We start from the raw sequence: 26,496 nt of genomic DNA on the forward strand, positions 1-26,496 counted from the left end.
CTACTGCAAAACAAATCTACCTACGGGTACTAATAAAGTCAACTTGATTTGAACTTGAACCTCCAGACATGACTTGTAGGCAAATTGCAGCAGGTCCAGAGTTTTTCCAGAGAAATATTGTCATTTATGTGTTTTAACATAAAAAAGTGCCCCCCACCCCCCCATTTTTATTTTTAAGTGACCTTATTGAGAGCTGAACTAACTAAAAAGACTTACATACAGTGGGAATTTACCCTTCCTGGTCAGTAGATGGCGCTCTAGCGCTTCTGTGGGTCATACTGGTAAATATTTTCTGCAAGCCCAACGGAGCGTCAGAAATAAAATGGTGCTGGCTTTGTATAGACCAGGGATGTCCAAAGTCGGTCCTCGAGGGCCGGTGTCCTGCAGGTTTTAGATATTTCCCTGCTTCAGCACACCGTGATAAAAGCTGCGTCACCAATAGAGTTGTCCAGACCTTGATGGCAATGGTGACGACCGTTAATTTGAATCAGGTGTGTTAAAGCAAGGAGACATCTAAAACATGCAGGACACCGGCCCTCGAGGACCGACTTTGGACACCCCTGGTATAGATGATAAGGGCCAAGGGCTGTTTTTTTTCCTTCTTTCCCTTATAAATATCAACAGTCACGTTCCATTACACACCTAAATGTGTACTAGTCTGTGCATATCAATAAATATATGTGCAATGATGCGCGTGTCTGTTGTTCAATACAACCAGTACTCGAGTTGAGGGGGGATGAGGGGGGATGGCATCCCCCCCTGAAATAAAAACAGTCAAAATCATCCCCCCTGTAAAACTGCCATCCCCCCTTTCCATCCCTTATGTCATTTCATCAATGGATGTGGTTTTACTGCTATTTCAACATTTAGAGTCATCACCAGAAAAATAACACCAGAAAAATAACTTATTTGACAATTTTCACGTGTTTCAAGTAAATTTTCACTTGAAATAAGTAGAAAAATCTGCCAGTGGGACAAGATTTATCTTCTTATTACAAGCAAAAAAAATCTTGTTCCTCTGGCAGATTTTTGTACTTATTTCAAGTGAAAATCTACTTGAAACAGGTGAAAATTGAAGTTTTTTCCAGTGATGAGTCTTGTTTTAAGTGTAATGAGATTTTTTTTACTAAAATTAGACATTTTAACTAGAAATAAGACGAATATTCTTGTTAAGATTTTGAGTTTTTGCAGTGATCCATGTTACTTATCCTGTGAAGGACAGAGTCATATTGATAAGTTCAGAAAACTTTTATTTATTTATGTGTTTTGATGTATTTGATGTAAGCCCAGTGGATATTTAAAGCTTACAGAAGGCTGCATTTAACTGCTGCTATGTCATTCCTGCAGTATTTCTGCAGGTGTTTTGGTCACTGCTATTATTTGTAATATATAATATTATTTGTAATCAGCACAAATTATCTGTCCCCATATGATAAAATCCACCATCCACCCTGATTTTTTTTTACAAGTCGAGTACTGAATACAACTGCGTCAGACCAAGCGCAGACACAAGGTGCTCTGATCGAGACGGGTGGAGTGTGTAACAAACTGTCACACAATGTCGAGAGAACGAGACAGATTCAGGAAATTTCCATCAGGGAATGAAAAAAGAAAAAAACTAAAGAAAATGAAAGTGTTTAATGCCTCTTTAAAAAGCTCGTTTGATAAATTTGTTACAAAAATCACCGATCCGACTGGGTCTTAAGCAGCCGCGGGGCCCCGCGTCGAGGCACGCCGAGATGATGATGAGGCAGGGGAAGGTATCCAGTATTTTGCTAAATGGAGAGTTAAAATTGCGCATATAGACACTGATCCGATCCGAAAAACCCCAAAATTTTGCGAGGCCCCCCCCCCCCGGCCATTTCGCACAGGGCCTCACAAATCTCCCAGACGGCTCTGAATGCAGATATGTTTTTTTCATTATCATTACCGTGATTACACCCATACTTCCACCGTAATATTTACACACTCTTACTGTAAAAGAAAAGGATGAAACACTTTTCTTTTTTTTACTTCAGCTTCTGTTTTGCAGGGACTATAAAAATGAATTCTCCCATAATTTCACCCAATTCCTCATAGCCGTCTTCACAACTACAATCACTACAGGCACAGTGAATTTCAAACAATTTTACTGTATAAATATTGAAATATTAACAAAGAAAAGTGTTTCATCCTTTTCTTTTACAGTAAGAGTGTGTAAATATTACCGTGGAAGTCTGGGTGTAATCAAGGTAATGAAAGAAATCTATGAAAAAAACATATCTGCATTATCTCAAACTCAGTAGCCTACTTCATATCTTTCTGTTTTTGAGCCGCTTTCATTCATTTGCCGTAAAGAGCGCACATGAAATTTAGGAGCGGCTGATTTGACCACGTAAGTACGAATGACGGCTGGCTTGACCGCAGTTGCGCCATCGGCGTCGCAGTTTAACACAGCATCTACACTTTTTGTATTGCTTCTTCTGAGAAGCGTTTGTTACAGGCCCCAACAAGTGTGTCAATGACGGGATAGAAGACTAATAATAATACAAAATAAAAAAAAATATTTATTTTTTGTGTGTGTGTGCGTGACAACTTGGCAGAGGAGGCTTCTTGTTTACATCGCCGCCTCTCATTCGGCTTTTCCGGCTTCATTCGTTTTTTTCCGGCCTCATTCGGCTTTTTCCGGCAACATTCGGCCTTTTCCGTTTGCCGCGGCCGTATGGAGCCAAATCAGGGCCAAAAGTTTTGCTAATTTGAAAATAAAATTTGAACCTGAAATTTTTTTTTAACAGTTTCAGTTTTATTTTTTTCAGTATCAGATCTTTTTTTCAGTTTCAAATCTTTTTATTTCAGTTTCAAATCTTTTTTTCAGTTACAAATCTTTTTTTTTCAGTTTCACGTCTTTTTTTTTCAGTTTCACATCTTTTTTTTTCAGTTTCACTTCTTTTTTTTTCAGTTACAAATTTTTTTTTCAGGTTCAGACTTTTGGCCCGGATCTGGCGTGGGGGGCGTGGCATCAACTGAGAGGGGCGTGGCATCATGAGTGACAGCAGAACAGAGAAGGCGGGGGACCTTCCTCAGTCATGTTGCCTTCAGGAAACGTAGGTTGCAGAAGTTATCAGTAGAAGTATGAATCAACACTGTATATACACCATATTCACGTGATTGGCAGTGGAAAAAACGGATACTAGTGACACATTTCTGTTTAAAAAGCTGTTTTAGACCGTACTTGGTAGTATGTAGAAGTGGGAAATGTCAAACTTTAAAGTGTGGCTGTTGAACTGTACAGTCTGGCATAGTTTATTGCTTTTATACTGCGATTGGTGCCAAGTACGGTCTAAAACAGCTTTTTAAACAGAAATGTGTCACTAATATCAGTTTTTTCCACTGCCAATCACGTGAATATGGTGTATATACAGTGTTGATTCATACTTCTACTGATAACTTCTGCAACCTACGTTTCCTGAAGGCAACATGACTGAGGAAGGTCCCCCGCCTTCTCTGTTCTGCTGTCACTCATGATGCCACGCCCCTCTCAGTTGATGCCACGCCCCCCACGCCAGATCCGGGCCAAAAGTCTGAACCTGAAAAAAAAATTGTAACTGAAAAAAAAAGAAGTGAAACTGAAAAAAAAAGATGTGAAACTGAAAAAAAAGACGTGAAACTGAAAAAAAAAGATTTGTAACTGAAAAAAAGATTTGAAACTGAAATAAAAAGATTTGAAACTGAAAAAAAGATCTGATACTGAAAAAAAATAAAACTGAAACTGTAAAAAAAAAATTTCAGGTTCAAATTTTATTTTCAAATTAGCAAAACTTTTGGCCCTGATTTGGCTCCATACGGCCGCTCATTCGCCTGTTTACGCCATCCGACCAACGGCGAAAAATGTATTGACCCGTTATTTTTGATGTACTTCCGAAAATCTGATAAAGATGGTGTTTTTAAAACAAATTAATGTCGAAAACTTCAAGTCATGGCGTGGAAAAGAGATAATTGGTCCGTTTATGCGGTTTAACTGCTTGTTTTTAAGACATTCAAGGTCTGTTTAAATCTGGGTTCAGTGAGCGAAAAAAAAAAAAAAATCCCTGTCTGGCATGTTCATACCTGACCAATACAGCTTATTCTATTCTATTCTATTCTATTCTATTCTATTCTATTCCATTCTACCCCTAGCTCTCTTCTTTTAATTTATTTTCTTTATTTTTTTTATTTGTATTATTTAATTTCATCATTTAATTTCCATATTTCCTTTGACTCTCTATTTTACTTTGTGTACTGTCTGTTGCCTACCTACGTGCTTTATACATTATACCATCATGCATTATACCACATTATACCCAGTACTGGAGTTGAGGGGGTATGAGGGGGGATGGCATCCTCCCTGAAATAAAAACGGTCCAAATCACCCCCCTGTAAAACTGCCATCCCCCCTTTTCATCCCTTATGTAATTTCATCAATGAATGTGGTTTTACTGCTATTTCAACATTTAGAGTCATCACCAGAAAAATAACACCAGAAAAATAACTTATTTGACAATTTTCACCTGTTTCAAGTACATTTTCACTTGAACTAAGTAGGAAAATCTGCCAGTGGGACAAGATTTAGTCTTGTTTTAAGTGTAATGAGATTTTTTTTTTACTAAAATCAGACATTTTAACTAGAAATAAGACAAATCCCCATATGATAAAATCCACCATCCCCCCTGATTTTTTTTTACAACTCGAGTACTGATGATACCATCATGCCATTACTGTTTGTAAACCTGTTTCAAAGAAAAAAAAAACAACAACATTGCGATGTAACGGCAATGAAAACAGACGAAGAAGAAGCAACCGCTGACGTCACGGCCGTCGTCTGCAGGGTGGAGGCTAGCGCCGCTTAGCACAGCCACTGCTAACACCAACAAAAACAACTAAACCCTTGTTTTACTTTCCTTATTGCGACGTTGTCAGTCGTATACATGGAAATAATTTATCTTTGTTAAGGTAACAGAATCGTACGTGATAGTTGGTGTGGTTTCCACGACCGAACACCGACATGGACGCGGTGAACGCGTTCAACATGGAGGTAAAGTTGATCACATGCTAAATCCCGAAGCTAACGCCACCTTATGAAGGATTACTCGGACAATCTGAATTGAAATTGTACCTAGTTTCTGCTTCAAACCCCCGTCGTGACTATTTTAGGCTGAAAGTGTCATGCTGTTTAGTGTGTTTTGGTTGTATTTATTACCGCAGTCCGGGGCGGCCTGCTGCTCTTTTACTGTGTTAACCAAACTCCCCGAGGTCAATCACGTTTCTGAACATGCAATTTACTTCAAATTGAAGTTATACGTCATATTTGTTTGGGTTCTTTTGTACTGGATAGTAATGCCGGAGTTAATTTAGGTTCAACGCATTCGATAAGTCACACATCACTAGTGTCAAAACGACAGAGGTGTCAAAAGTATTCACATTCATTACTCAGGTAGAAGTATAGATACTAGAGTTTAAAAATACTCCTGTAGAAGTTGAAGTATCAACTCAAGTTTTTTACTCAAGTAAAAGTACTGGTTTCAAAACTACTTAAAGTGTAAAAGTAATGTAAGGGGGAAAAAAGCCATTGAAAATGAATGTATCTTAGTATAATGCAAATATATTAAAGAACCATATATGTGTACTATTGAGCATTAACATGTGTTTCAGAGAGCAGGAGATATGATGACTAGTTGCCTATAAGTATTGTAATGGTGCAAAAAGTCAAACTTCAGAGGCATGTTATCATTTATCCTAACCTTTATTGGAATGTACATCCAAGTTTAGTTGCAGGAATCTGAGGGCAACGGATGTAAGAACAAAACTGGACAAGAACATCTGAAACAACCAAATTCACTCTATCCGGATGGCGCAATTTAACTGGATAGTTTTTTTTTTAAGGCAGAAATGAAATAGAGCAGGGGTGTCCAAAGTCGGTCCTTGAGGGCCGCAGTCCTGCATGTTTTAGATGTTTCCCTTTTTTTATCAAACCGTGATACAAGGAGCTTGGTCATCAACAGAACTATCCAGACTTTGATGACAAGGTGGTGACGACCGTTAATTAGAATCAGGTGTGTTGATGCAGGGAGACACCTAAAACATGCAGGACTGCAGCCCTCGAGGACCGACTTTGGACACCCCTGAAATAGAGTAACGAGGCTGTTTTTAAAATGTAAGGAGTAAAAAGTACAGATAATTGCGTGAAAATCTAAGGAGTAAAAGTAAAAAGTCGTCTGAAAAATAATGACTCCAGTGAAGTATAGATAACCCAAATTTCTACTTAAGTACAAATACTTCGTTACTTGACACTTCTGCAAAACAACTCTTTTTAATAAAGTTAGTGTGTGTTGTAGGCAAGGCAAGTTTATTTCTATGTATTTATTTATTACTCTTTTAAACATTATTCTAGAGTATCAACTAGGAATTGCTTCTTTCAGCTTAGAAATGTTACCAAACTTCAGAAATTATTGTCAAAATCTGAGTGGGAGGTGATTGTTTATGCTTTTATTAGGCAAGGCAAGTTTATTTGTATAGCACAATTCAACACATGGTAATTCAAAGTGCTTTACATCAACATTAAAAGCGGCCAGACGCAATAAAACGGTAAATAACAAATAAAATGAGAAGAAAAGAGGTAAAATATTAAAAGCACAAGTTGTTAAAAAGTAAGGGCAGTAGAGTACAGCAGGTAAGTATTTAATTTAAGAGTAGCTAAGTTAGTTTGTTCCACCGGTGAGGAGCAGAATAACTGAACGCTGCCTCACCTTGCTTGGTTCTGGTTCTGGTTCTTGGGACAAACAATAAACCAGATCCAGATGAACCTCAGGGGTCTGGGTGCTTCAGATTAAGACGACTTTATTAATCCCTTTGGGAGGTTCCCTCGGGGAAATTGACATCTCCATCTCACTCATAGCACTGTCATTTACAAATCAAACACCCCAAAAGCCAAATACCCATATAAAGATAAAAATATAAGAAAAATAAAGATACAAATAAAAGTAAAAGGTAAAAGTAAAAAAAATTGCGGTGCCATAAAAAGAATTATAGGGATAGCAAAGTGTCATGTAATATTGTACAAAGTTATTGCACTGTCCTGGTTATGCACAGTCGAGTTTGTTGTTGGTTAGACTGAGTGACTGATCCCCCCACAGTCCCTCTGTTCTTCAGGTCTTCATAGGGAACTAACAGATCAACCATGTATTTTGGTCCAAGACCATTCAGTGCTTTGTAGACCAGCAGTAAGATTTTAAACTCTATCCTTTGACTCACTGGAAGCCAGTGTAGTGATTTCATGACCGGTGTAATGTGGTCCAGTTTCCTGGTGTTTGTAAGGACTCTGGCAGCAGCGTTCTGGATCAGCTGCAGCTGCCTGATTGATTTCTTGTTAAGGCCTGTAAAGATGCCATTGCAATAATCCAACCTACTGAAAATGAATGCATGAACAAGTTTTTCCAAGTTTTTGTTTGTTCTTTTTGCAGATACATATTTCATGTTATAACATTTAAATGTCATGCATGAGTGAATAGAATTTCTATATCTTATTGGTGAGATTTAGTGAGTGTTCACTGTTATTGAATTTTCTGTTGGGTCTTTTTGCACAAAAATGTGGTAGTGTCAAATGTTTTATTTTTGTGGAAGGAACTCTACAAGATTTCTGATTCATTGTAGACCAATTTACACCACTTCTGATATCAACTAATCAAAATGTCCTTTCCAAAACTCCTCAGCTGTTTTCCATGATTGACATGAAGCCTCCAATATCCCGTGCCAAAATGATGTCCATTACAAAATCAGCCATCAAAGCTATAAAGGTACATTTAAATTTTTCAAGATTCTTTTTCTTCCACGAATACTTGCACCGTCAACTCTGTCAATCACAACAAACAGGAGTTTACATATGAGACATTTTTATACAAAATAAATGAGACAGAAACTTAAATCATCTAATAATTTGTACTTGGTATATTATTTATTTGTACCTTCACACAGATTTTTATTTATTTATTTTTTTCCCAACAACATTTTTGCTTAAAGTTAAATAAAATGACTACAACTGCAAGGCTTTATTAAAAAAAAAGTTTTCTGTGAGGCAGGGATCATTAAGACACTATCTTAGAATTGTTCTGACATTAAATGTTTCTTTATGAATAATAGTTTTTGTTTCTGTCTTTAATTAGCTTTATAAACATGTTGTCCAGATTGTTGAAAAGTTCATCAAGAAGGTACGTATCATTAAGCCTTTTACTGTATGCTTAGTAAAATATAAGCATTTGAGCTCGGTGCATTGTACTAATACAAACTGTGATGGGACAACTGAAATATCTTTTTCCCTTTTTTTCTCTTCTTCAGTGCAAACCAGATTTAAAAGTCCCTGGTTTATATGTGGTTGATTCCATTGTGCGACAGTCACGCCACCAGTTTGGGGTAGACAAGGATGTTTTTGGACCCAGATTCTTGAAAAACTTCACAGATACCTTCCAAAACCTTTATCGTTGTCCAGAAGATGATAAGGTATTTTCTTTCTCCATGCTTTCAATATTATGTTATTTAAATTGAAGGATTTGAAGAATCTAAGTAGATGACATTTTTGTTCTCATTAGAATAAGATACTTCGCGTCCTAAACCTGTGGCAGAAGAATGGTGTGTTCGACATGGGCATTCTTCAGCCTCTGATGGATATGGTTAATGGTGTCATTGCACCTCTTTCTGCTGTGGAAGGTAATAAAAGTACATTTGATGAATTTGTAATCGAGTATTAAATGTAGTGACTGTTATGTTGATGCTTGAACTTTTATCAGTATTGTTTTTTGCCATTTTAAAATATACTTTTTTTTTGTGTGTGTCGGCACAGTCCCTGCTAGCTCCAAACCAGATGGTCAACCTCCTGGTGCTACTGCTCCTCTTGTCCCTGCTGAGCCCCAGCTACCTAGTGCTGATGCCTTAGCTGCTGTAGCCCAGCTGTTCCAATCTCCCCACGAAGTAAGAAATAATTCATTTTTTTAGGTGCTTCAGTGTTTATTTGGAAATTATTAGTTCTCAATTACCTTTATCATTCTCCACCAGCTGCAGAAGATGCTCCAGAACTTTCAGCAGGCAGATAAGACAGTTCTGCCTACCAGCATTGGAAATGTGCCAAATTCATCTCAGATACCAGCAACTCAGTTCAATTTTAACAGCACAAAAACTGAAAAGAAAAGCTCTTTAGCTGAGGTAATGGCATTATTTGGTATCTCAACATAACTTTGTTTGATGATATACTTTTTTGTGAAGTTACTAATTTAGCACCTATCTCCTTAGAAACTCCTTGATCGATTTGACTACGATGATGAACCTGACGATGTTCCAGAAAGCCACATTCAGTCCCAGTAAGTATGAGGAAAGGTAGTTAAACTGAATGGTGTATAGCCTAATGAACAACAAAATTCTGGTTAATTCTTTGAGTTACAGCTGAAGGTTTTTTTTGTAAATATCAACACACTCACTTTCTCCCACCCGTTGCTATTTAAGACAATGCAACATATTTGCTTCATGTACCTTATGAAAAAACTAACTATAAAGACTTCTGTGCCTTTTGTGTGTGATGTGCCATCTCATTCGCCAAACATTGACTGGAGAAGTTGTCATTGGATCTTAATGCAATTGATTGCATCTGTTTGTAATGCCTAGTATGTGTTTTATCTTTATAGCTGCGTTCCGGAAAATGCATCAAATCAATATCCTGGACAGATGCTCGACACAAATGTTCATCCTGATATGCTGAGGCAAGCTGGGGATATAAAGGTATTTCTTTATTTGAAATATTTTAATTTAATAGAGTTACTAAAATGTTTGCATCATCAGTGTTTCCTTTAGGATTTTTTTTAAGGTACCGGTAATATAGACAAAAGTATTTTTTAAATCACAAAATCTCTAGTTTATCTCTGATACTTTTTTCTTCCTTTAACAGTTCAAAACTAAAAGTATATATGGAAAATCATTTTTCATGGTTTCCAATCGTCATCTCTTTGGTGAAGGGGATAATGAACAAATCATAATGGGTTGTGATAGCTGCTAACAAATCATAATGGGTTGTGATAGCTGCTAACAAATCATAATGGGTTGTGATAGCTGCTAAAAAATCCTGCAATACGTAGGGTTGGATCCTTTATGGGAAAATGTCTTTAACCTATAGTGCCACAGAATTTAGCTCAAAATGTTGCTATGGAAAAAAAAATGCATGCATTTATCAGAACAGAAGTCATTTATTTCCCCTCAAAACATTGGGGCTCATTCACAAGTATTAAGTTCACATGACTTTCTGCATCAGTACTTAAAACAAACTACCATCCAGTTTGGGGTCTCGAACAAAATGCCTTTTTATTTATTTTCTGAGAGAATTTGCCTTATTAAAAAAAAAAACAAAACAAAACAAATACAAATTAATTTTGCCATATTATTGGATGTCCTGTTCATCGTCTTAGAGTAGAGCAGTTATTTTGGTTGTACTTGTGTAGTGTCAAATGGAACACAATTAGGGCTGGGCGTTATGGCAAAAAAAGTGATCACGATTTTTTTTCCCATATTGAATGATCTCGATTTTTTAAATCAGAAGATCCTCCCTCCCTTCTGAAATAAAATGGAAAGAAACCAGAGATTATTTTTTTTTATTATTAACAAATAAAGCAAGTAGCATGTTTTAACAAGAGCCATATAGAAAATGGCACAACAAACAGGTAGTTTTAAGCAGTTTAAAAAAGTTTCAAGTAGTTTTAGCAGACAAAAAAAAATGTTCATGATCATTTAAAATGTAAACCAACCAAAAAAGTGCAAGTGAGTGAACTGTAAAACCTGCAGAACTGTGAACAAAAACAGTGCACAGAATATCAAGCCACTAATATTGTTTAACTTAGGTATTCATATGCAACATGGATAGTCAAACAAACAAACAACTCTGACAGTTCACATCAAATTATTTTAGCAGCCACCAAAATCTCCACCATAGTCAATATTCAAAATGTAAACAAACAGTTGTGCTTCCTAGAGGGAAGTGAAATGCAAAATCTGCAGAATTGTGAATTAACACAGCACTCAGAACACCAAGCAAATATCTTAAATCTAAATCTATAAATAGAAATGACTACAGTAGTAGTAAGTATTCCTTATCAACAACTCTGATTCATAGGTAACAGGTATTGAAAAAAAAAACAGCTCTGACATCTCACATCAAATTGTATTAGCGGGCAGCAAAACCTCCTTGATCAGTATTCAAAAATGTAAACAAACAGTTTTACCAACTGGAAAAAGTGCAAATATATTAACAAGTAGTCAGTGCCATGCAAGGACTAAACTGAATCTAGTGCACATCATTCAGGATCTATTGTGAGGTTTTTGGCCAGAAAGACAAGTCTGTCCACAGCATCTGGCTTTAAAGCTGTCCTGTGGCAGGTAACAATATTGCCACCTGTGCTAAAAGCTCTCTCTGAGGGCGAGCTAGTGGCAGGTATGCAAAGGTACCGCTTTGCAACAAGGCTCACCTTGGGGTATGCTGTACAGTGGGTCTTCCACCATTCCAGAGGATTGGTGTCACTGTCTGCTAGGGCTGGGCGATTTTGGACAAAAATAAAATCCCGATTTTTTTTCTCTGAAACCCCGATTTTCGATTTTTTTTGGTAAAACTACAAAAGACAATGGAATAAATTGTTTCAAATATTTTATCTTTATTTTTAAAGAAAAATAGCAAACAAATTTCCCTATTGGGAGTGAAGTGCAATTGAAAGACACTGTAAATCCTCCTTGAGTTTAGTAAAGTGACAACATTTACAATTTTCTTGACCAAACAAAGATGACTAGACGAGCTCTGTCTGTAATGCAGCCAGCTGCAAAAAAGGAAAATCGATTTTCCGATTTTCCTTTTTTAACATCGATTTTGATTAATAAATCCGATTTAGATTTAAAATCGATTAATCGCACAGCCCTACTGTCTGCATTTGCAGATTGCAAGTAACTGTTCAGTTCAGCCTCAACAGCCTGGTGGTCTGTGAGGCCAGCAGTAGCAACTGGCCTTTTGAAAAAGCTGCCAAGTGTCTTTTTGTGGATGACTGGTGCAGCTGAAATTGATGCTTCTGATTGAGCATTAGGGCTAGAGCTAGACTGTGAGCTCTTCCATTCATCCAGTATCTGCAAGACCGGATTGACCCGCACAGCCTTTGTCAGCCTGGATGTAGTGGGTCTTAAAGCGAGGATCAACAAGGGTCGCCATGCTTAGGAGGTCATCAGTAGCATCATCACTGAATTTCTCGTTCAAATATGTAATGACAGCAGTCTTGATGGCCTTGGTAAGCTCTGCGTCATCATCTTCTGGCTTCAAGACTTCCTCATTGAAAAGCTGAAGGACCGGTTTCACACATGAGACACTGACATATGCTTCACCAGAAAGGGCGTTAGTGAAGTCTGCAAGTGGATTTAGGGCCTTGCGGACAGATTCCAATACCTCAACATCTTGCCATGTGGGAACGAGGTGCCTGCTTTTTCTGTCAGCAGACAACACTTTTGCAATAGCCTTCTCCTGCTCCAGTACTCGCGCTATCATGGCATGACGGGACCCTCACCTGGTAGGAGATTCGGTGATTAACCTGTGTTTAGGGAGCTCTAGGTCATCTTGAGCAGTTGCTAGTGCTCTTTTCTTTTTCCACGAGTAAGAAAAAGCACTGACCACTTTCTTGCAAATGCTGACAGCCCTGTCAATTCTCCGGTCCTTCATACTGCACTCTAGAGGAGAATGAAAGAAAAAAGAAAGAAAAGATTCAATCAGTTATGAAATACTCAATATAATAATTTTAAATGCTGTTTTTTTTTTTCAAACAACAAGAAAATAAATTGGCGCTTTGTAGTGAATAAGAATAATGTAGTGAATGAGAATGCTATTTTGTTATTAACCTGTAGGTGGCATTATAGGCTCTAATATTTAAGTAGTAGCAGAGGATATTACATACTTCAAATGTTTTCATGTCTGAGGGTGATCATAACAATATGCAAAACTAGCCAAGCTAACCTATCGTGAGAGGTTGTACTTTAACTATCATTTCCTGATCTATTTTACTATTTTTAATGTAATTAATTTCATTATTTACTTTTCATTGAAGCACACAGTCATTGGAGTCAGACCAAGCATTTCACTATGATTGTACCATGTACAATAAATATAAATAAATTATAAACATTTGTTTTGATTTGATTTAGACAAGGCTACTAACAGACCTAAAATCATTTTACCATTTTATTTTCAACTATTGCTACACTGTGATATAGCATCAGAAAGAATATAAAAATAAAGATAGGCTACAATATATTTCAAAAGTTCGTTTAGGGTATATTTACCAATAGCTGTGTTTAGCCGGTGACCGAAGCACTGCAAGCGAGTCCATCCTTTCAGAGCTACGGCCTTGACGATGTTTGCACCGCTGTCTCAGTAAGGCCCCAAGATTCCAGTGCATCCTCAAGTCCCTGGCAAATTATTTCGGCTGTGTGGTCGTCCGGAAAATACACCGTCTGCAGGCATGTGCTTTGCAGAGCCCACTCCTCATCAATGTAGTGTATCGTCAGACTCAAATAGGGCTCAGATGTGCGACTAGACCACATGTCAGAGGTGGTCGACGCGAAATGCTTGATATCTTGGTGCCGGGTTTCCAACTTGTTACGGCATTTTTCATAAAGCCGTGGGATGGCAGTCTGAGAAAAATATTTTCTGCTAGGGATTTCGTACCTCTGGTCCAGCACGTTTAGCAGATATTTAAACCCAGTTCGCTCAACTGTTGAGAGCGGCATCATATCCTTGGCTAGGCAAAAAGAGTCTGCGTATGTTATTGCTCTATTCCTTTTGGACTGTTTCTCGTTCGGCGTAATGGCTGCAAAGGAGGACACAATTGATTGTTGTTGAGGTTTCGGTCCTGTGGCTGCACCGCTGGTACCAGGTCTGCGTGCTGAACGCACAGGCTGAGCTCGCATTCTCATACTATCCGAGTAGTCACTTGGATGGTATTTTTTTAAGTGATTTAAAAAGGTTCGTTGTATTGCCAGTCTTAGAAGACACTAGTCGCCGGCATATCTTACATACCGGCTTCGTCTGGTGGGTGTCACTTTGGCCATATCCAAACCACCGCCACACCACTGACGTTGAGTAACCTTTTTTATCGACAATGACTTCAGTCTCGGAGGACACCTCCATGTCATGTTCCTCCATGTCAACTTCAAATTCACTGCTCCCACCTTCGGCCATTGTTGTTGTCTTGTAGTTTTATTCTCTCTCTGGTCACGCTTGCTCCCACCGGTGCAGGGGAGGCAGATGTGACTAGTTTACTGCCTATGGTCATGCAACTTGCCGCGGCATGTCGTGCATGATCAATTAATGCAGACAGCGCGGTGCCAGGAAAGCGGGTTGTGATCAGTTGTCGTGCACTTTGCTGCAGCATGTTTTGCACGTGATCGAGAAAGTATACCCACAGCTGATCACCGTGATCGAACTTAATTTGATCGTGATCACAAATCGAGATCGTATAATCGCCCAGCCCTAAACACAAGGTACCATGTTTTCATCCTCATGGGCCTGTTTTTATCAGGTAACTGATAATACTGGTCCATATTTCATCAAGCAACAGTGCTTTTAAATCGCTGATGAGCTTTATATAGAAATGGCGAAGAGGAAATGACCCTGTTGCTAAGTCGGACAAAACTGTCATCTTTCCCATCCACTTCCATTGTAAAAATGGGGGTTTACATCACTTTATTTTTAATTATTGTACCAAAGAAATTCAACAGCAACTAGATGTAAATAAAAAGGAACACTTCGGATATCGTGTAGTTTAAAAAAACTGAGCTTTTCGGCAAAAATTAGATCTTTTGATTTAGCTGATACCATGGTGGAAGGGTTGAATTACGAGTCTGCCCGACCACATTTATCCAAAGCAAACATTTTTTGTAATTTACAGTTGGTTTTGGGATTAAATGTATTCCTGTGATTCTAATCTGATTTTTAAGCACTGGAGAGAGAGTGTGAAAGACTTCCCTCCAGTATTTGTTTAGACATGGGCAGGACCAGTACATATGGATGAGAGAGGCTTTTGCACATTTTTTTATTTTACACAATATGGACTAATATCTGGGTACATGGAGGATAACTTTGCTTTGGAAATATGAGCCCTGTGTACTACTTGAAACTGAATTAAGCAGTGACGTGCACACAGGGAGGTTGAATTAACCAATTTGAGTATGGACTCCCAGGTATCCTCCGATAGGGGGAACCCTAAGTCCTGCTCCCATGCTGCTTTGAGTTTATCTGTGGGGGCACTCCTAAGATCCAGTAATATGCCATAGAAAGCTGAAATGAGCCCCTTTTTAAGTGGGTCTGTGGCAAGAACTTTGTCAACTATGGTCAAGCCTATTGATGCACCAGGGCTGGATGTCTGGGAAAGACCAAAATGTCTAGCCTGTAGATACCTGAAGAAATTTGACATTGGGAGGCTGAATTTCCTACTTAACTGCTCGAAAGATGCCAAGGTGTTGTCTATGAACAAATCTTTAAAACGGATTATACCCTTCTTGTGTCATTCCTGGAAGGTGGGGGTCCTCACAGGATGGTTTGATGGTGATTTGATTCAAAGGGGCTAAGAAGTGAGAAGCTGTGAAAACCAAAACACTTCCTAAATTGGGCCCAAATACTAAGAGAATGTATAACTACTGGGTTTTTGATTGATTTAAGTGAAGGGAGGTGAGGAACCGAGTAGGGCAGGAATTGACAGATTATCAGTTGGATGTAACTCCATCGCCACCCAGTCAGGGCAGTCAGCGCAGCCACGGTAGAAGGACCAGAATGCAAGGCAGCACAGGTTAGCAGCCCAATAATAAGTTTGGGAGGGCCAGACCACCTGAGGTGAGTGAGTCAAGGTGAGTCTTGTTCAAACGTGGCCGTTTACCCCGCCATAAGTATGAAGAAATAACTGACTCAAGAGACTGGAATAAAGAGTGGTAAGGCCTGGAAAAGGTACAAAAATGTAGGTAGACTGGTCATTTTGACTGAATTGATGCGACCCACAAGAGACATTAACAGGGGTGACCATTGTGTTATGATTTGTTTGGTCTTATTTAACAATGAGATAAGATTCTCTTGGAGCAGATCTTTGTGTTTCCTTGTCACAGATATGCCTAAATAGGAGAATTTGTCATTTACGATTTTAAAGGGAAAATTGGAAAGGTCTAAAGCACGCAATTCAAGATTGGTAGGGAAAAGCTCATTTTTTGCTGAGATTCAGTTTATAGCCTGAGAGTTTACCGAACTGACTGAGAAGCGAGAGCACAGGGGGTAATGAGGCCAGAGGGTGAAAGATGAAAAGTAAGAGGTCATCGGCATAAAGCGGGACCTTATGTTCCCTGCCACCTCTCCAGATACCAGACACATCCTCACAAGATCAGAGCGCTGTGGCAAGTGGTTCGATAGCCATGTCGAAAAGCATGGGACTAAGGGGGCAACCCTGACGGGTTCCACGATGCAGATTAAATGATCTTGACCGTTGTGAGTTAGTACGAATTGAGGCTGTTGGGTACAAATAGAGAAGTTTAATCCTTAGGGTAAGGTTTGGACCAAAACCAAACCCGTCCAGCACAGCAAAGAGATAATCCCATACGACGCGGTTGAATGCTTTCTCTGCATCAAGAGAGACAACGCATTCAGGGATAGCCTCGGAGGCAGAGTAGATAATATTGAACAGTCTCCTTGTGTTAAAGTAAGACTGTCTTTAATGAACCTTTAATGAAGCCAGTTTGGTCTTCAGATATAATTGTGGGGAGGGCAATCTCCAGCCTAAGGGCTAGGACTTTAGCTAAGATTTTAGCATATGTGTTTAAGAGGGAGATGGGCCTGTAGGAGGCGCATTCGGTTGGATCCTTCCCTTTATAAGCTATGAGGGTGATATAGGCCAATGGTTCTCAACTCCGGTCCTCGGGACCCCCTGCCCTGCATGTCTTAGATGTTTCCCTGCATCAACACACCTGATTCTAATTAACAGTCGTCACCAGCTTGTCATCAAAGTCTGGACAGTTCTGTTGATGACACAGCTCCTTGTATCACGGTGTGCTGAGCAGGGAAACATCTAAGACATGCAGGGCAGGGGGTCCCGAGGACCGGAGTTGAGAACCACTGATATAGGCCTCTGAAAAGGAAGGAGAGAGGGAACCGTGGCTGAAGGATTCTGAAAGAACTGTAGATAGCAATGCGGAAAGCAGAGTAGAACATTTCTTTAGAAATTCTCCCGGGAAGCCATCAGGGCCAGGACACTTACCCGACTGCAGCGAAGAAATGGCTAGTTATTTCCATCAGGGATAGGGCTGAACAATTTTTGAAAATAATCTAATTGCGATTTTTTTTTTCCCTTTTCCTTTCCCCTCAATATTGCGATTTAATATGCGATTTTTCTTTTTTTTTTTTTTTTTTTCCCCCCAAGGTCCTGTTCTCATGTATTTTTCAACTACACAAGCAATAAATCAGTCTGTTTTCATAAACAATGTCAGATTTATTTAAAGCACAGATTACGACAATAAAGAAAACAAATCTGTGGCTTTACCTCTTTAACACGTCTACACACGTCTGTACACACGAGTGTTATGGGTCGTTCTCTCTGAATCCAATCGCACGACACCAAACCGGGTTAAACTTTAGCCAAAACGAAGTGTAGTTTAATAGAAAAAAAAACAAAAAAATCACAGGGAGAAAAAAAAACACCAGCAAACAAACCAACAAAGCTCAGAGTTATCAAAACGATCCAGCAATGAACAACTGGCAGTCCCGCTCTTTAACCTCTCCTCCTGACGAGCTGCAGGTGTGGCTCACAGCGCGACTCCACTGTCCACCAGCGCGCGCCCGGCTCGTGCAGCTTCTCGCCACGCCGACTCCGCGCTCATACATCTCCTCCGCAGCCCGCTCCCAACGCGAGGCCCGGCCGAGCCCCAACACTGTGGCCATGGTAGCCATGGTTACGTGGCACTGTTGACTTTTTTTCCCCCGCCGGCTCTGCTCACTCGCACATTACGTGACCAGATCACATGACTGGTCAAATCGCAGCCTTTGCGACCTTAGAAAATCTTGTTTTATCACATCGCGATATTATCGCAAATGCAATTAATCGTTCAGCTCTTATCGGCTCTTCTAATTTCTTCCTTTAGATCTGGTGGAAGACTGGGAATGCTGAGACCATTTAAAAAGTCAGCAATCTCATCTCGATCAGTCTGAGATTCCGAGGTGTATAGCTGGGTATTAAAGTCCCTCAATGCTTCGTTTATTAAGTGATCTGTAGTTACATGGCCATTTGGTAATCGAATCTTAGAAATATTTTGTTTAGCCGTAGAGCCTTTAAGTTGGTTGGCTAATAATTTGTCACATTTGTTTCCATGAACATAAAACCTGATTTTACTTCAGAAGTGACTCAATTGAGTGAGTGGTAAGCAGGTCAAATTTGGTTTTAAGTTCCAGCCGCTTTTTGTAAAGATCTGGGGATTTAGTCCGAGCATATTCTTCATCGACCTCTTAGATTTGACGGGCATGGTCTGATCGCTCCCTATAGGATTTTTGCCTCACCCTAGCAGTGTAAGATATAATATGTCCCCGGAGATAAGCCTTGAGGGAATCCCAGACAGTTAAACTAGACATTCCTGGAGTCATATTAGTGGATAAGAAAAAGGCTATTTCTGTTTCCATTAATTTAACAAAATGTCTGTCCGACAGCAGAGTTGAATTGAATCGCCACTGTCTGTCTCTGAAGTAGCTCAGGAAGGGACATTGTTAGGACAACAGGAGCGTGGTCAGAAATGACAATGCTCTGATAAGAACAGGAATTAACCAGGGGAACCAGCTGATTATCAATAAAAAAAATAATAACTTGTGAGAGAGTATTTTCTGTCGCATGGACGTAAAATAGCGCCACACATCACAAACACCATAGTCGGAAAGGAACGCCTGAATAAGACAGGCTGACTTACTTGCCATGCCGGGGTTGGTAGAGGATCGGTCTAAAACTGGGTCGAGCCAGCAGTTAAAATTACCACCAAGTATGAGAATGTGTATTAATATCAGGGAGCAGTGAAAACAGTTGTTCAAAAAAGACTGCATCATCCGAATTAGGGGCATAGACGTTCACAAGTACGACCAATTTATTGTATAATTTCCCAGAGACAATCACGTTACGACCACTTGTCAGAAATCACATGAATGAAACATCCTGACTGATGAGAACTGAAACTCCGGCCTTAGCTTGAAAGGAGGAGTGAAATCCCTGCCCGGAACAGGTGGCTATTAGAACTGCGAATATGAATTTCTTGTAGGAAGCCTATTTCTGTTTTGAGATTTTTTAGATGTGAGAAGTCCTTTTTTCCTTTTTAACAGGGTGATTCAGACCCTTAACAGCTCACCAGCTTCATGTATCTATTCATAATATTTATCAATGAAAATTAGGAGGTGAGCACAATAACCTAGGCAAATAAAACGGAAAGGAGATTAAATGTGACCCATATTAAATAATGAGTTGAAAAGAGTTAATGCAAAGTTTCTGGCAGTGACATGTCCCCCCAACCCACCCACCCCAACTAAGACAGCTGCTAGAGGAAAAAGAAAAAAAAAAAACAGCAAGCTCTTCAAAACAAAGTGCAATAACGCATCTTCCTGTCCTATACACTAATAGCTTTTGCTCCCGTATCATGGATATATATCAAATTAGCACCTCAAAACGTGTAGATATAAATAAAGAAAGAAATACCCTCTCAAATCAAGACTCGGAAGTCCCGATATGAGCCCAGAAATATTTGTGCAAAAATATAAAATAGATATAAAATTTCCGACTTAAGCCGTGTGAAGTTAAAGTTAACAGCTTACAATTATTACAAAACTTATAGGTAAATTGTAAAAGCTTATACTGCCGTTTTTTTAAATGGCCAAAAAGAACTGGGTATTAATTACAAAAGGGCAGTCAAACCACATCAGAGGGATTATTCCATTAACTCACGTAAACAAACCACGCCAGTTAACATTTGTTTTTATAAACTTTGTGGATGCAAGTTATCTTAAAAAGAAAATTTAGGGTTAAACTTTTTTTTTTTTATTATTATTAAAAAAAAAAAAACTTTTTAAAAGCCTACCTCTTTGTCTTCCTTTAACAGCACGGAGGAGGAATGAGTCATGGAGAACATCATTTGATACCAGATCGATATCATTCAACAAATGAGACTCGCTCTCAGTCACAGGCAAGTATTTCATTGTTATCTTTCATTCTCTCTGGGACTGTTATGGCATAAATACCACAGTCAATTGTAATTTCTGTAAACTGCAACTTGGAATCATTTAATCATGGGAAAAAATCTTTTTGATTATCCTTGTTTTGTAGGCAAACTCGAGTGAAAACTTGTCCATAAGGCAGGATGGCATCCAGAGAGGCCATGGCAGGAGTTCCAGATCCAGAACTGGTTCCAGGTAATACATCACAAATGATCGTGCACTAAAGATAATGTTACTGAGAAGTCAATTTTTTTTTTTTTTCATTTCCACACCAGTGAGCACATCAGTTAAACACATTTACTGGGAGTGTGTTGTGGAAGTTTTTCACTGAGTACAGTAAATGTGAAGAGAAAAAAAAAAGAAATGTACTACTTTAAAAAATGTTATTCATTGGGATAGCTGATGATATACACACAGTCAGACTTGATTGATTAGATGCTATATTTAACACATTTTTAGACCGCTCATTTACAGATCTGTCTAACAAAGATAAATATGTAAACTTTTAGGACAAACACACCTTGTACTTCCATGAAGATTGAGGTCTGCCTGCTTTCATTGTACTTGGTGACTGACAGAAAGAAGCAGTAGCATTGTCCCAGAGTTGCTAGCATATACACATTATTGTGTTCACTATTCACAAATAATAAGCACGGGGTTGAGCTTATGATTTACTAATGAATTACTGTTGTTAGGAGACTGAACTGACGGAAATTATCTCAACATTCTATTTCTTTTTTCTCTCTGGGTCATGCATCACATTTGTAAATATGGCCAAAATCAAAGCACAGATATTGAACTTGATAGATGTTGTGGTTTGCCCGGAGGGAATGTGCTCATAATATTAAGATTATATTAAAACAGAGCAGAAATTCTCACAGCACTGATAGTGAGCTTGGTTCATGCAATTGTTTTAATGGGTAGCGTTTTAGTTAAAAATGTGTGCAGCTATTCAGGTGCATCAAGATACATCATAAGCTAAGAAAAAAAATAATCTATTAAACAAAGGATTTGAGGTTTTGACTTATTATGTAAAATTATTTACGAATCAATTGCTTTTGACAATGCTATGAGTGTTAAATTCAGAGAGACAACGCACAATTTACCAATTGTTGACTTAATTTCAGACAGTATTACATACAACGCATTATATTCTTTTGTTAAATCTTGTTAAATATAAATTTGTGGTTATTGGGACAATCTAGAATACAACTTCCAGGTGTTATTTTATTTTATATGAATTGGAAAAAAAAGTGCAGAAAACGTCTAGATAAGATAACATTGAGGAAATGTATATACATTTTTTATAAGTGTTTTCAGGACATCCTGAGAGTATGTGGCATTATCACAAACATTTTCTGTAGATAAAAGGAGGTTTAAATAGTTTTCCCCCCATTTACATCTGATGTTATTTTCCCAGAACTATCCTTTACAATTTGTACCTCTTATTGTTGAGGCTAATTGCAAAAAAGTGCGTAGGCAGTATTATTATCTAGCTTTTCAAATATTTGATGTTTCTAAATTTTGTGTTTCAAAATTGTCAACACATTCCCTGTCAGGGCTGTAGGCAGACCACTACGGTGCCATCACCGTCTCTGCTCAGCCATGGTTTAATATGATTGTAATTGATCTTGTTGAAGAATATCTGGGCATACCAGTAGAAGATGATACTTTGAAAGCAGCATATGTCGCTTTGAAATTACAATTTACTTTCTTGTGCTAATGTTGTCATCAGAGAGGGTTATACCTCTCTGATGAAGAGGTAACTGCAGGATGCATTGTGAGCAAATACAAAGCTTTCAGAGGCAGTTTATTGGGCTGCTTTGTTTCTGTTAGGAAATCTTGGATCTTACCAGTGTTACTTGGATACAAATCACCAACTTAAACATTATCACATATCATGGATAATGGATGGATGGATTCATAGCCATGGTATTTCTTTATGACAGAGGGCTCTTTCATCATGAAAATGCACCGTCCCACACTGCACAAAGTGGTCAAGAATCTACAGATATGTAGAGTGTTGTTTTAAAAAGTATAGGTACAAAACAAATTAGATATAACACTAGAACCACCAGCTCTCTATACCCCCTCCAAAAAGAGCTGTAGCCGTCTCACAGACCGACAGATGTAATTTCATTGTTAGGGTACAGAAATGAGTTTTTGAAATGGAACAATTTGTGTTAGCACTTCACATTTTGTGCGGATGGCGTGGGGGGACCGATATCGCAACTAATTGCGTCAATTTTTATTTGAGATGTATTACTGATTATGCAGTAGGGTAAAAAATGTTCAGTTTCAATGTTTGAAATGTTCAGTTTTATATAAAATATGTTCATGGCACCAGCACACTCCTATACATATTATTTCAACAAACTACATGCAAAAAACCCCCACACAGTCTACTAAGGGTGTATCCACTGAAACAACGAGCATTTAAAAGATGGGAGAGGGAGGTGCGGCGCAGATTAGTCACCCACTAGCTCAGAGCGCCCTCTTGCGTTAAAACAAAATCACTACATTGAAAAAGAAATCAGCGTCTGCTGCTTGTATTGACTGGATAAATTGGTCCTAATATCGTACTACAGTTTGTCACCTCCACAACACGTAACGTGACGAAATTTCGTGGCACGATATATTGTTACACCCCTACAGTTTACACACATGAGAGATAGATGAATAGATACATATAGATACTTTATTAATCCTGAGGGAAATGCAAACACAAACGACGGTGAATGTGTGTGCCCATGGATAAACCTTATGTTCTCTTGATTCTGTCTAGATTTATTGGGTTTATAGTGTTATTATTTTTGTGAGTCCTTACTTTGTTTTGGTGTTTTTAATAATGATAAAAATGTGTATAATCTGTGTATAGTGAGGATGGTGTGCTCCTCTATCACTCCCCTTTACTAATTTCTTGCAAAAGTTGGAAAATTTCTTCTCCACTATCCACATCTATTTTTGTTTGTGTGTTTGCTAGCTTTCCAAATCTGATCTTAATGGCTTTTCCCTTTTTTAGATCTGGATATAGAGCGTAAAATAAGGAAAAACAAGGATAAAATGGGGGGGGGGGGGGGGGGGGGGGGTGCACTGAACCGCGAAAACATCCAGTGATAATGAATTGTAAACAATCTCCAATGTACATCAAGAAATGTGCAGCTGGGACCACCTGTAGTATAAATGATGGTAATCTACAGGATTGCTGCAGCGGTCTTATAGAATAAGTGCTCAGAATTTATGTATATTTTATTTTAAGATGTTTAAAACTTCAGAAAATACAAAACGTGCATATTTAGGAAGTCAGGGATTGACAGCCCTTTTTAAATTTTGTTTAGAAATATTATTCACATAATAAAACCTCTAACCATCTGTGAGACAGTCTCTGTGGTTCTTACATGACTGAAAGAATCTGTTGCTAATATTATGGTGGCAGACACCACAAGACAAATTTAGAAGGCTTGCAGTGACCAAATCTTCATGAATCAACTTTATGGTCTGCAAAAGGAGGACCTGCACAATTTTTAGGCTGGTGGTTGAAATGTTCTAATAATCAGATGCAAGTGACACTTAATGTAGTGTTTCATTGGTTTAAAAATAATTAATAGTATTGTGCAACAGTCAGTGCATCCTTTGTTCATGTCATTTTCTTCACACCATATAGATTAAATGATGATGTTTATCTTGAAAATAGCTATTTATTCAACTGTATTAAATGTTTGCATTGCAGATCTCCTAGGAGAAGACGCTCAAGATCTTCATCGCGGTCAAGGCGGCCAAAGCATCGGCGTTCTCGCTCCAGAGAACGACGCTGGAGGTCTCGCTCTAGATCACAGGATAAGCAGGAGAGAGAGAGGGACAGAGAAAGGAGACAGAAAGGTCTTCCCAGTATAAAGAACCACACACTCAGCGGTATGTGCTATGACACTTTTGAACTTTACACGGTTCTGTTGACCTTGAATAATCAGTAAATTCTGCTTTTGATTTACATCATTAAATAGCACTAATAAAAGGAGACAGTTTTGATTTACACTAGAGCCCTGCAGGGGACTGTTTTCTTCATCCCGCTCCTGCCCGCCCCCGCTGAATTTCTGACCGCTCCCGCAAAACTCTGAGAATTCATGCCGCACAATAATAGAGATACATTCATTTTGTGTCTTCTCCTGTCCCACAAGAAAAATGTCCTACACAAATCTATCTGATTTAAGGTTAACATGATCATTGTGGAGCTTGATGGATAATTGGATGGATAATCCATCATTGTCATCATCGCACGTTTTTTTGCCTTTCGCGTACACATCAATTATGTGACTGTGGGTATAGCAACGAGGCTGTGAGTGGCTAAAATAACACTAATAAATAACATAAAATAAACAAAGTTAACGAATGAAACAAATGAATTTAATCACGTGGCCATTACATTGCTGTGGAGGAAGAGAATGTTGCTGACCGACTGCGTCCCAATCCCAGCTTCTCTCTTCCAAGATGCTCCAGACACTAAACGCAGTTTACTCTCGGTACACAGAGGGCGTATTTCCACTAGCAGGAGTTCAGGGTAAATCTGCCAGACAGGAACCTCTAACGGGGCTGAACGTCGTCTCTGGCCCTTCAGCCGGTGTGTCTCCACTACACTGTAGCACCACACAATAACCTTTGTCTGAAACAGTAGCACAGCCAACCACCAGGTGGGCGGAGAAGAAGAAACACCTAAACAACGGATGCTACTTGCATTTTTTCTTGTTTGACATACACAGCAGTTGTAGCTATTGAGATCAAAAGAACCCCCCCCTGCTGGACCTCTATATTGGTGTAATATGGCAACAAGACCTGACTTGTTGGTCCATCCATCACTTTTTCATGTATTTTAACTGTATCAAATGTATTGGTAGCAGTTGTCTCTGGTCCAAATGCCTAAATTATTTGTGGTCACATGATTTATGGACACGTGAGAGTGCTGAAGGTAATTTAGAAATCCTGATTGGTAGAGCCCGCCCACCAGGATGTTCCTGTTGGTCAACCTGAGTACCTCTCCTACTACAGAGTACATTCACCCTGTAAAGGTTCCTGAAGGCCACGTTCCTGGTGATGGAGACATACAGGACTGTCTCAGAAAATTAGAATATTGTGATAAAGTTCTTTATTTTCTGTAAATCAATTAAGTATGGTGCGCGTCGCCGCGTACCCTACGCCGTAGGCTCTGCGTCGATTTAACGCGGAACCATAAATCAGCCTTTATTCTGGCGAGATCTGAAAAAACTTCGCAACTTCTGGAGGGCCAGAGAAAATTTCACTTTATATTCACTTTATATTATTATTTATAATATATAATATATATATTATAATATACTTTATAATATATTATATAATTTTTATTGCTTCACTTTATATTCAGACAAACTAATCTGGAAAATCTAACAACTGTTAGATTTCATCTATTAAACCAACATTTATCTTCCTTAATGATTTATTTCAGCCACAGAGCTGCAGGTCAGTTCGTTGGATCACTTTCTCCCCGGGACGACGGCGTGGGTTGACCCAGCGATCACGTCTGTACTCCGGCCGTGAGCTGCTGCTACGCCCGAGCCAGCGGTTCTTCTCATCCCCGAAAATATCGGAGCAAATTTCTTAACAGGCGTTATTTGGATAAACTGAGCCCAGGTTGGGGATCTTAACGGTTACTTTTACGCCTGAAAAAATATTAAAACTTAATAAAGTGGCATATTAACAGCGCTACAGCGGAAATTAAAACAGCTTTTAGCTCTCGGCTTCCTGATACGGTGTGACGCATGTGCAAACGTAACTACGCAGTCGCTTACGTACCTGAACGTAAACCACGCAGTGACGTAGCAAGTGGTGTCCCAATCTCTAGGGAAGATTACAAAGCCCTACCCCTTGTGGCTTCATTTTGAGGGTGAAGTGGTAGTGGGTGAGGGCTAGTGGTAGTGAGTAGGGTGAACATTGGGATTGGCCCTTAGTGTTTATGAATGACTCGCCTAGGGCTGCAACAACGAATCGATAAAATCGATAAAAATCGATTATTAAAAGCGTTGGCAACGAATTCCATTATCATGTCGTTTTATTACGATTATTACGTCACTCACTTTGCTTGACACAAATGAAACATACATTTAAACACGTGGGAAAAACACCTAACCTTTTAAGTGATGTGTGTTATCAGGTGTAATGGCATTTTTAGGTTAGAAATAAGA

At 38.9% G+C, this 26,496-nt stretch overlaps 1 protein-coding gene across 1 annotated transcript in view; it reads left to right on the forward strand.

Annotated features, from left to right (window-relative positions):
* The first annotated feature begins 4,828 nt into the window (after positions 1-4,828).
* LOC133441929 (SR-related and CTD-associated factor 4-like) overlaps positions 4,829-26,496 on the forward strand; it is a 56,632-nt gene continuing 34,964 nt past the window's right edge. Inside the window, exons 1-12 of the mRNA XM_061719722.1 lie at positions 4,829-5,050; positions 7,725-7,808; positions 8,175-8,219; positions 8,347-8,508; positions 8,598-8,715; positions 8,849-8,976; positions 9,061-9,207; positions 9,295-9,362; positions 9,684-9,777; positions 20,173-20,256; positions 20,397-20,482; positions 24,018-24,199. Coding sequence (XP_061575706.1) covers positions 5,021-5,050; positions 7,725-7,808; positions 8,175-8,219; positions 8,347-8,508; positions 8,598-8,715; positions 8,849-8,976; positions 9,061-9,207; positions 9,295-9,362; positions 9,684-9,777; positions 20,173-20,256; positions 20,397-20,482; positions 24,018-24,199 — 1,228 coding nt within the window. The 5' untranslated portion in view covers positions 4,829-5,020. The remainder of the gene's footprint in view (positions 5,051-7,724; positions 7,809-8,174; positions 8,220-8,346; positions 8,509-8,597; positions 8,716-8,848; positions 8,977-9,060; positions 9,208-9,294; positions 9,363-9,683; positions 9,778-20,172; positions 20,257-20,396; positions 20,483-24,017; positions 24,200-26,496) is intronic.

Source organism: Cololabis saira, chromosome 4, assembly GCF_033807715.1.
Source record: "Cololabis saira isolate AMF1-May2022 chromosome 4, fColSai1.1, whole genome shotgun sequence".
In the NCBI taxonomy this organism is placed as follows: domain Eukaryota; kingdom Metazoa; phylum Chordata; class Actinopteri; order Beloniformes; family Belonidae; genus Cololabis; species Cololabis saira.